Source organism: Orbicella faveolata, unplaced genomic scaffold (genome assembly GCF_042242905.1).
Source record: "Orbicella faveolata isolate gen_17 unplaced genomic scaffold, um_ofav_v1 contig_25, whole genome shotgun sequence".
In the NCBI taxonomy this organism is placed as follows: Eukaryota; Metazoa; Cnidaria; class Anthozoa; order Scleractinia; family Merulinidae; genus Orbicella; species Orbicella faveolata.
This window is the reverse complement of record NW_028301553.1, coordinates 1,811,722-1,823,487: the sequence shown is the minus strand read 5'-3', so window position 1 is coordinate 1,823,487 and position 11,766 is coordinate 1,811,722. Positions and strand designations below refer to the sequence as shown.

At 39.1% G+C, this 11,766-nt stretch overlaps 1 protein-coding gene across 1 annotated transcript; it reads right to left on the bottom strand.

Moving 5' to 3' along the window:
* Positions 1 to 363: 363 nt before the first annotated feature.
* On the bottom strand, positions 364 to 11,540 carry LOC110040595 (sodium-coupled monocarboxylate transporter 1-like). Its single transcript, XM_020745848.2, has 15 exons — positions 11,127 to 11,540; positions 9,747 to 9,812; positions 9,560 to 9,611; positions 8,899 to 8,966; positions 8,415 to 8,569; positions 7,479 to 7,619; positions 6,663 to 6,792; positions 5,040 to 5,128; positions 4,644 to 4,768; positions 3,984 to 4,051; positions 3,391 to 3,477; positions 3,137 to 3,291; positions 1,820 to 1,941; positions 1,273 to 1,391; positions 364 to 1,118 (listed from the first exon to the last, which is right to left on the bottom strand). Exons 1-15 carry the CDS (start codon positions 11,466 to 11,468, stop codon positions 1,008 to 1,010), a joined length of 1,830 nt encoding a protein of 609 aa, XP_020601507.2. The 5' UTR covers positions 11,469 to 11,540; the 3' UTR covers positions 364 to 1,007.
* Between the last annotated feature and the right edge of the window lie 226 nt (positions 11,541 to 11,766).

Below are 11,766 nucleotides of genomic sequence, written 5' to 3'. Positions count from 1 at the left end.
GTCCACGTGTCCGCGCTCCTTCATTTTCAAACACTTGAGCTTTCAAGTAAAGTTCAAAAAATCTTAATCACCACAATGAACAGTGAAAAAGATACCCTCAGCTTTGAAGTGCCTTTCTTTTGTTTCGTTTTTTTTTTTTTTTTTTTTTGCCTCTTTCTGTGGTTTGACAGCGGTCCATCATCTTTGAAGCAATCTGTACCACCCTCCTCACCCATCCCCCTCGTCCCAGTCCACCACACTCGGAGTTGCTGGCATCGGGTCGAGCACTTGCACTCAAAAGTGAACGGAACTCTGAGGAGTTAAACTCGTGAGCGGATCTTTGTACATGAACGAAAAAACACCAGCGATTACGTGAGACGGAAATTATGTAAATGACGCGTTTTTATTGTAAATTACGTTTTAATAACGTGTCATGTTTACGAACGATATGGATATTAACCTAACTTAAACAACAATCTTATACAATTCTGAACCCTTTCAAAGTTTAAATACAATAATTTGGCAATAAAATAATTATTACATCCCTAATAAACAATGTAAACCCGCGTTCGATATTATACGCCTTGGTTTGGTGTTCCATGTGAACAATGTATGCGAAGTAAACCGCGGCGAACTTACCACACACCACATGACTGACCAGCTGGAGGTGTGTAATTCATTTAAACAGCAAAAAAACCAATACGAACCTCCCAATAAAACAAAACATGCGCGAAAGGAATATTCAGTTTGAAAAAGGACAAACAAGCGAGGAACCTCATTCTACATTACGTGAAATAAAATTTTAGTAGATGTTCTTGCACGGCAAATTAAAAAAACAAATTTACAAAAGGCAATTATTCGATCTTAATTTCAGCTATCTAGAAAAAAATTCAATAAATCACATAGTATATGTGCATGCATTTCATCTCAGCCTCATATTGCCATCCACCACTGATGTTCTCACCAACAAAACCTATCAGTAACTCTGTTCCCCGCCAAATCAGCTCTTCAGTCGTCACATGACGTCATCACATCCTTGTCGTCATTAGCAAGGGACCCTCTGGGTACTCCTGTTCGTCGTCAATTTGTGGTCCTGATTTTGAAGCCTCGCCATTCTGTTTAGTTTCTTCGCTTTCAGCCTGTAACAAAAAGAGAAGGAACATGCTGAGTTACTGAAATCGTATTTCTGCCCATCACATGATCAAGGTTAAGCAGGCAGTGATGACAATTAGGAAACTTATCTTACATAGTCTCAAATTTTCAAAAGTAATATTGGTTCATGTCTTGGCTCACCTTGTTTAGCTGTTGTTGTTCGTCCTGTTTTCCTTCAGAACTTTTCCTCGTGCAATTTGGTAAACAGTAATCAATTCTGAACAGTAGACGCGCGTCTATCTCGTTACCATCATGATTACCTTGAACACAAACAACACTGTCAAACACTTACAACGGAGATTCCATTAAACAACACTGTCAAACACTTACAACGGAGATTCCATTAAACAACACTGTCAAACACTTACAACAGAGATTCCATTAAACAACACTGTCAAATACTTACAACGGAGATTCCATTACACTGATCGAACGAGTTAGGATACTTGCTTACGCAAAACAAGTTGGAATACTCAAACGTGACTGAGTCGAATGATGGAAAAGAAGACGCATTTCCAAATAATTGAAGTTATATCGCTTGGAAAATAGTTACTTCCCGCCTACTCTTTTTGCAATCCAGTATGAAAACAAGCCTAGCAAGTCCCACAGGTGTTATAGCGATTCAAACAACTTCCTATGCTTTGGCTACACATAAGATTTGTTTAAAGTGACCGAGAACATGACGTACCACGCCATAAGACGCTAACAAGAAGTCCTGTGATATACGTTACTGCAAAGCACACGGCGCTGTACCATAACCAGGATATTCTGAACAATATAAGACCTTCATACTCCTTTGGTGGCGGAGCACTAGTGAACGGAACAAATAACAACAACGTAAGTATGATTCATATATCTACCAGGTTCTGATTGCCGTGTACTTTTTGTTTCTGAAAGCCGGCAAACTCAAATAAGTGAGCATGGCCCGTGGGCCATGTAATAAACTACTTACTAACCTAGCTTGCTCGAAACGTACTGGGCGATATTAGCCCTTGGTCGTTTTTGTGCGGATTCCGTTACGCTCAATCCGTACGACCACGAACTCGGGCCAATATTTCCCAGTACGGCCCTCACGGTCCGTTAGTAAGAAGACACTATTGCACTCTCTTGGATAAAGTGCGAGTCGTTTTTTTGGAACATTTCTGACGCAATTCCAATTCTTAAAATCAAATTAAAAACTATAGTGGTACGGGAGTACTGGGTCTAGACCTTTTTAAACACGCGTATCATTAAAAATGAGCATGAATAAATTCTTTTCTGATTACGTCTGTTCGGGGAGCGGTCATGAAAAAATGAGTTGGATTCTCGTTAATTTACGGTGGAGTACATTAACGTTTATCCCGTCAACATGGCAACATAACACATCAAAAGCAAGTCAGAAAATCAGAAAACTTAATAATATTTCCTGCTAAATTATAAGGACCTCCCTCCTCAAAAAGAATCAATTCCGATAGCCTCTTATTACTAATGGTATTGCAATGGCTTCTCACCACTAACTAGAGCATATATTGACTAACAAAGGTTTGAAATGTAACAGTTCATGTAATAGAGAAGGGCAGCTACGTTGTGTTGCTATTCAACATTAGGAACACATTGGGGAGCTTACGTAAACCACGACGACGGTCTCAGAAGTTGCTCAAGCTAAATATGTAATGCCGGCGTTCAATTGCAAAAGGAAATAGCAAAAATTATCCGCCGTCGTTCGCGTTCTCTAAAGTACGCAGAACTTTGTCACTCGACTTTGTTGTTTTCAGAGGACGGCAAAGAAATATTCCAAGATTCATAACCCACGTGCACAGCCAGTGTTCTACTCATTAAACCTTTTGTTTGGTGACGTTTTCGTTGCCGTTCCAGGCGCAATGATTGCATCAAGACAATTGCGAAATTCGAAGGTAAAATATAAATTCATTTTTCACTAGGCGTTGTCCTCGGGGTCGCCGTTGTCACTGCTTAAGCTCCCTAAAATTATACTCTACGGAGAAATTAGGTGTCATTATAAATGTACCTTGTTGAATTAACTGTGCTGTTAATGGACATAACATTGACTTTACAGCCCTCCGTGGAGAGAGGGGCCTTAGTGACGGGTGGGGGATACACTTTAGCACCAATACCTATCCACAGACCAACAGCAAAGCCAAGCGATAGACCGATATACACACCCTAACAAAATGAAACACACAACAATCAACAGTGCTGGTCATGACAGGAAAACTACAACAAAGAAAACAAAAACCAAATCTTACAAAGTTAATTATTTACCCTTGAATGAGCTCGCCGCGTGAACATTCCAAGACAAAATGCACCTACAACAGGTCCACCAACAACACCGAAGACGCTGTAAAATAACTGCCAAAAGAAAACAATAAGCCGCAATACAGCACGAAAGGTCCGGTACAACTGGACAGTGAAAAAGATGCGGAGTACGTGGACAGTTTTTGTTGAATAGAATACTGTATGTGATTAAAGCAGGTGCTACAAACAGTTACATATATGTGTACATAGAAACATTCATTGGTAGAATAACAACTGCTTTGGCCAAAGTATATAAAAAGCGAATTCATACAGTTTAAAACTGCCATTCAAATTATCAGGAGCAGAGTGTGCAGTTTTGTTGCTGTTGTAAAACAGGAATTACATTAAAAAAAGGATTGCATTTGACCCAGAAAAACCTTGAAATTAACTGGCTGACAATTAAGACCTAAGGTTGACCTCCAAACTCCCCTTTTCGAATTTATATAATTATTTTTTTTTTGTACTTTTGAATTTGAATAAACTTGTATGTAAGGTCATGTAAACATCACGTGAGGTCATATTTAATATAATTTTTCACGTAACTGTGATTCATGTCACACCTGTAGAATGGCACCCAGCCTAGTGGCAAGAAAAGACAGGCCAATAGTCAATACTCCAAATCCAAAAGCTGCAAAAAAAATGCACACAAGGTTGGATAAGTTACAACCCAGAATAATCACCATAACTGGTATTGTTAAAATGCTGTGTACGGTATTATACTGCAAGAGGACAGTTGGAGCTGGTCTGGATCATACCAGCCTTAGAGGAGAACATTCCGTACTGATGTCCCTGCTGACTAGAGCATGATGTACAGGTACTATTCCAAATTGGTATCAAGTTTGGCTATCAATTTTTGTGGACAAGGAGCCACCAATCAGAGCCAATATTCAAGCATGGACATTTGCAAGCCAAATCTCAGGCACCTGCTTATTCAGGTTTATCAGGAAAAATAAACATCTTATGACACTGTGTAGCAGATGTTTCCTTTCCAATTTCCAGGCGGGGAGATCAAGAAAGCGACCAAGCAAAGGAATGTGCCTGGGGTGAGCATAAAAGGAGGAGAAGTGGGGAGGGGGTGAGCAAAAAATGAACTGGGAGGGGTGCTTATTTTTTTGCACTCACATGCAGTTTCGTTCCCTTTGCATGCTTTTGCAAATAAATGAACACCTTCAATGCAGGCTACCATCTTATTTAAGAATGTTCTCAAGAAATTCACTTACCTAGAAGTTTTGAGTACAATGTAGCACGTATCTCAGAGAGCTGCATCTGTCTATTTCTGCACCATGGCCTGATAAAGTCTTCCAACACGACGGCTGCTAATGAGTTTAGACCTGATGACACCGTACTAGAACAAAACAAGGTAATAGGTGCGTGTATAAGACTAAGAATAGTCAACAAAAGAGAGTGACCAATAAATCGGCATTGGCAAGTGTTAGAAGTAGATGAACAAGGCTGTGGTCTTGGAAAAATTACAAGGAGCTCAAAGGTTCCTAACCCTGAAATCCTGGTGCCAAGCACTTAAGCTCGTATGGTAAAAGTAAGCTTTTCCAGTTGCCTGGGACACCCAGGCACTTCTAGAGCACAGCCCTGATGAGAATAAAATTATAGTATAATACCTGAGAGTCCCACTGAAAAGACAGGCCACAAATAAACCAGGTACTCCATACAGTGATCCCAACACATGCATCACAAAATATGGCAGGATCTGTGGAACAACAATGAGCAACTAAGATGCATTCTTTGTAACTCATCACAGTGGAGGTTTTTCAGCTATGTTTTTCATAGTTGATTGATAGCCATTTCAGTTCATAGGTTTTTACTAAGCTCCAATTACATGTAGTTAATAGTTACACTGTAGCAAGGTTTCAATTGTATTCTACTGAGGTCCATGCAGACCAACTCCTTCCATTCTGTGAGCTATCAATTTGTATCAATCTCGCCCCAACCTATCAGAAATAGTTTGCCCTGCATCTAATGTAGACAATGACATCTATAGCCGTTTGAGAAGATTATACATGTATTAATAAATATTTATTATATGGCTTTGGCTTGTGGCCGATATAACGCGCGCTCTGATTGGTTAATTGTCACTGAATTGTAGGGCATTATTCTCCCGTAATGCCCACGGGCCAATTACAGATTATGCAAATTAGGAAGAGCCCGGTTCTGAAAATTCAAGCGCATTGAAGCGATGAAAGCCGATTAAAATCAGTACGAGAATATCAGTAGCTAAAAGTTTAGGCATATTTCTTTAATAAAATTTATATAGATGACTTACTAGTGAAAAACAATCAAAGTTTGCCTAGTCTTAAGTAAAGCTAAAATCGCTAAGTAAAAAACACCATCGACAGATCTGCCATGCATCCTGAGCAGAACACCACAAAGAAACTTATAAGTTATTATCTTAGTCACAGCAATTACCGAAGTATTGAACTCCGTCAAAGTTCTCGTCAAATAGATTCCCTCGCTTTGACACAAGCAAGTGTAAATCAGCTTCCAGGATCATCAGATGTAAACAATCGGGCGGTTTCTGTCGGTAGCAGTGTTTCTGATAACTGCAGACGTTCACAAGGCTTGAAATGTTCATCCATAAATCCCAGAATGAAGAAGGCGAAGATATGTTGTCGAAAGCAAATGCGAAGATCGAGTTAAGCTTGTTTTGAGCAGTGCATTCTGAAGCATTAGTATTTTCTTTCACCAAAAAGACGGTTGGTTTGGACAATTTTGAAGCACTTGCTGTCTTTTCTATATGCGTTGACGTTTCGCCCCAAAAGTCGGAAAAACTTCCCCATAAACTTGTGGTACCACGATACTAAAATACGTTTTTGAGGCTGTGACAGTGACTTTTCCGTAAAGAAATGAGTGTTTTTAACGGAATACGTAATACAGTGGTGAAATTCACTGACTGTGTAGTTTTGCCCTAGGTTTGAGACGATGAATGAATCGGTAAACGCGCGCATCGCCGGATGTAAATTGACGACTTCCGCTCGAATGATTTTTCTCTTTATTGATGAGCCATATAATAAACAACTTAATAACCTCGACCGTTCGGTCGTTCCGGGAAAATCTCAAACCTTGGCCTACTGTATTGACCTTGCTATCGCTCGGTCAATACGGCAAGACATCAGTTTGAGATTTTCCCGTAACGACCTCACTCTCGGTTATTAAGTAGTTAGTATTAGAAATAATTACGTTAGTTTCTATTCTACATGTTAAAAATAAATTTGCATCCAATTTACCTGGTCACCCTTTTTGATGCGTTCAGCTGAGATGGGGTCACAGTCAGCGTAAAATGCATAAATCACACATCCACACAGAGCACAAAGAGAAACAGCAAATATACTGAGAGGCAAGTTGATCCAAACAGCACTGCACAAAGAATGAAAATGAACAGATTAAAATACCACTTACAATCAGTAAGCAAAGTTCTTTGCTAAAATAGTGACCTTAAATAAGGTAAGTTATAAAATAACTGAGCTACTACCCGCACTCTCAAGTGCCAGTTGATAGGTGTGTTTCTAAGACAAGAGTAATTATTGTAAACACGGTTGGGACGGTTTAGATTTGTGCATATATTTGCGAATTATTTTATAAAAGCAGTAGAGCATTTTCTCCATGTTCACATAGCCTCATCTAAACACTCAGGGGACTGGGAGAATTCTTGAAAGTTATGCAAACCTGAGACGTAGTCAAGGGTTTGCATAACTGTCTCAAATTCTCCCAACCCTCTTCATGTTAGATGAGGCTATGCAAACAGGGTAAAAGTGCTCTGTTGCTTAATTGTTATATGACAAGGTAGCCTTGATGTAAATCCAAGCATTCTGGTGGGTTCTTTCTCATCAATGTGCAATATGCAATATGAACAACAACCTTCTAACCTAGATTGGTCAAGCAGTACTTGGGAACACTGGCCCTCAGTCATTTGTATACAGACCTTGCTCTGCTCGGTTCACACTACATGTACTGTTTGTCCTATTCTGCTGAGCTTCAGAGTTAATTCATTGTTTTGAAGTTGGTGTTAATTTACATGTATTTAAAAAAATGTGAACATTCACCGTTTTGCCTCCTTGTTTGACTTGGCGGCCAAGAATCTTTGCACTGCAGTTTGATTGACAGCCCAGAGAGGAAACAAACCAAATGCTCCCCCAATGATCAGACTCCATATTGACAGGCGCTGAGTAGGATCTGGGTTAAAACTGAAGAAAGAAAATATTATTAATTAAATAGCTTATGACAGATACAAAACAGCTACACTGTAGCAATTCTCTGACTGTTCCTTAAGTATCATTGATATAAAGTTAACAATTTAGATTGTTGAACAACTTAGAATTCAAGAAACAAATATGGTGTAAGAAATGTTATGTGTTTAAGTGTTCATTCCTCTTTGATCCAGTCAGAACATAGCACTGTTCATCAAGACAAGTACATATCATACATTTTGTCAGCATAGTGGTGCAAAGATTGGTTAACTTATTAAAACTGGACAGCAGGTCAAGAGATCTAAATGTAAGAGTGGTGTGTTTTTGGAAAAGCCGGAATCCAGCTTTGACACACAGGGCCTCTCCCCAGCACAGATTATAACACAATGAGTGGGTAAATTAATGGTGAATTGTTGAGGCATCCTGGAAAATGCCACCCAGAGGTTAAGCCTGGGATAGACACAAGCACCTAATCCAAGAAGGGTAAATGCAGTGCTCAATACTTCTACTGCTTCATACTACAAAGACCAGAGTTGCTGCAGTGTCAACACCAGTACACCATTAGGCCTCTCAGCTTTCTTATTCATTTTCTGAGCTACTAGTTTACACATCATCCATCTTATATATTGCTTAACCCACTTTATATTACTTTTTGTCACTAATAATACATACATTTGATTTTCATTATTTATTTTACATTGCAGTCCCTACAATAAACTCGTACATTACTTAATTATTTAATTTACACTACTGCCTCTCAGCTTTCACTGTCAGGTCATTGCATAAACTTACTCAATAAACTTCAGTCTTTGGCCTTTCTCCAAAAGATCAAAGACTTTTCCAAATCCCCCAACTTTGACTGTGCCGACAATGAGCACTGCAATTAAGCCACCAAGCATAACTATGGCTTGAAACACATCATTCCAAATGACAGCTTTCATGCCTCCCTGGAAAGTAGCCAAATACAACAAAATAATAAATAATTAACAATTCTTATACATAGATGTAACATATACACTGTACATTCCAAAATAATAGAAAAAAAAAAAAAGAACTATAATAGAATTCAAAGATGTTACAAACAGCAATCACAGATATCACCATTTGCTAGCTGACAGCATGTTTGTACAAGCTGCCCGAGTCTATTAAGATAAGGCTTGGAATAAAAAGGAAGGAATCTGTTTCGACATGTACATGTCATTTTTTTGTGTACTTCATTACTCTCAGGACCTTATTTTCATTAAGAAAATAACTAATGAACACAAAATTAGCTTACAATGGTTGTGTAAAAAGTACAGACGATGCCAATGGATATAATGGAGGCCCACACTGGAAATCCTGTCACTGTGGTAAACAAGAAACCAAAACATGAGAGTCAGTTAATATTAACAAGCTGAGATGAGTTTAAATGAATCAATTACAAGCATGCAACAGGATACTGGCCTTAGTATGTTAGGTTGACATGGTAACCAATGCACAAGCTAGGGGGATAAAGTCTGCATACGAGCCAAGTGGCTCATCAGGGCAGAGCTTATCCCAGTTTCAGTGGCATGAAGCAACTAGGAGTATTTCTAATCCCCCCTGGATGGGATGCTAGTCCATTGCAGGGTTACCTCCAGCATTAAATTTACTGGTATCCATTTATACACCTGGGTGGAGAGAGGCACAATGAGAGTAAAGTGTCTTGCCCAAGAACACAACACTGTAATTGTACCCAGCTAGGGCTCGAACCCAGACTGCTCGCTCCGGAGTTGAGCGCACTACTCATGAGGCCACCGTGCCTCCCATGATAAACAAGCTAAGATAGCTAATAATTAGTTAACTTCTATGTACATGGAATTCACCCTTCTGACATCATGGAAAGCAATATAGTTGTATCCGAAACACTTGACAATCAAGATAAATTAACCAAGGCTATTAATTGCTACACAAATTACCTGCTTCCAAAGCTATGGCTGGGCCGTAAACCACAATGGCCATATACAGAGACTGCAAAAGAAGCAATCACAGGGTAACATTTTATAATGAAATTGAATTACATTTGCATATTAAAAATATATATTTCAGTGTCGCACCAATTAAACAGAGAATTCCAAATAAAAGAATGATGCATTTGAAACTCACAGTCTGGATTATAAAACACAAACTTCCAATGTTACGAATTCCAGTGGAAAACCTCTTTTCTAAGTACTAAAACAGAAACGTTATTAGTGTGACTTCTTACAGGCATGACACCTTGCATGTCTTAATGATCTCAACAATAATACCAGCTGGAGCTTTAGTCCCGGGTAGGTCCAACCATGCTGGAACAGCCAAGTGTTAAAGCCTGGTGAAGCCCTGGTCTCCAGGTTCCCAGGTTGGGTATGGGACCAATTTATCCAGCCTGTGAAATCTTTTAATGGGGACTTATGTGTGGAGGGAGACTATGGGTGGGAACACAGGAGTAAAGGGGACAGAAAGCAGGACAAGAGAGGTCAGGAAGGAGAATTTACAAAGTAGTGGAAACTGGAAGAAAATGAGAAAATTAAAGCTACAGTACACTGGTGACTGCACTATTTTTTTTAACAGAAAAGGCATCAAGAGGTAGGAACCACTACAGAGGTTGGAACTGGGGATTTAGGGAAAGAGAAGGGAAAATTTACCCCATTCCTGCCCCCTACTCTATTATATATCATATGTCAGGTTTGTCACACACCTTTGAAGAAGGTAGCTATTGTTAGAGTATACATGGCTTATATTTCCTTTTTGTGTCACAGGAGACAGACAAATAGCACAACAGACAAGCTGGCCAAGATAACCTGGCAGTTGGCCACTTTTGACTACTTTGATACAACATGGCTCAGGGGTTAGGGAGCAATTCCAGTGATGAACATGCATGGTCATGCATGCAATTTGTAAAGAAGTTCAACCACATGAAATCCCAATAATCAAAACACTAATGGTACAAATTGCTTCTTTTAAAGAGATGAATCTCCGCAAACAATATACAGTTGGAAGGCCTCTGAGGTTTATAACCCAACATTGTATTACTCCAGATAAGAATAGGGTTTAAAGGTATACTGAACTTTGCAAATATTATAGACACTGGACAAAACGAAATAAAAATAAAAATAAAAATAAAAAGGTCCACAAGGATGTAAATATATTTCAGATCAAAGGTTGTTTGTAACAAAACCATATTTAGACCTTGTTACTGCTTTGCGTTCCCGCTTTCTCTCATCAAAAGACTTAACTGGACTTTGGTCAATGATTACCACGTGGATTAATAAATTAGCTAGCGAGTAAAAGAAAACTCTAAAAGTACAGAAAACTGCCAACTATTTATTAAACAAATCACGAAATTTTCTAAAAAGTAAAAATTTGACGATTAATTAACTAGTAAAACCAAAACAAAACTGAGTTGAAAAAGGCCATTCATATTACTCGTTTTTTTTTTTTAACAAAAATCATGGGTTCATTCATCATATGCATGCGATGTTTTGACTTGACAAGTTACGCACTTACTTCATACGAACTTGAAATGTCCACTGCACGAAACACAGGAACAAATATCAGCGCCACAGATGGGAAAAGAATCACGTAAGAAGCGATAATAAGCCAGTATTGTGTCCCGAAGATGTAAATCTCCGAGGGAACACCGAGAATTGTAATCGCAGACATGAACGATGCCAACAAAGACAGCGCCACAGGTACAGCCATCATACCGCGGTTAGCGAACAAAAATTCTTTCGTTGTTCGCTGTCTTCCCCCAGTAAAGGCATGGTATATTCCAATGAAAGTTGACAGGAGCAACATAACTCCAAAAACAGCAAAATCTACTTTTCCAAACTGTGCTTTTCCCTCCATAGCGCAAGTCGTGACAAGCAACTCAGCAGTAGAACTCGGTGGTCAACGTGCTATTGGTGTCTGGTACGTCATGTAAATGACTCGGAATAGTATTGCGCTGGTAACGGTCTGAGGCGTACTGAATATTTATGCTACTTTTCGCGAAAATTCGAGAACTGTATTTCGAGAGTATTAATTTTCGTCATTCCTGGAAAAAAACTCCACACAAGTGATTTTATTCCAAGCTTTTGCCATAGCTTTTCTCAAATCCTGGTTCGAAGGCCTTGTTTCACTACAAGGAGCCAACAAATGGAAAATT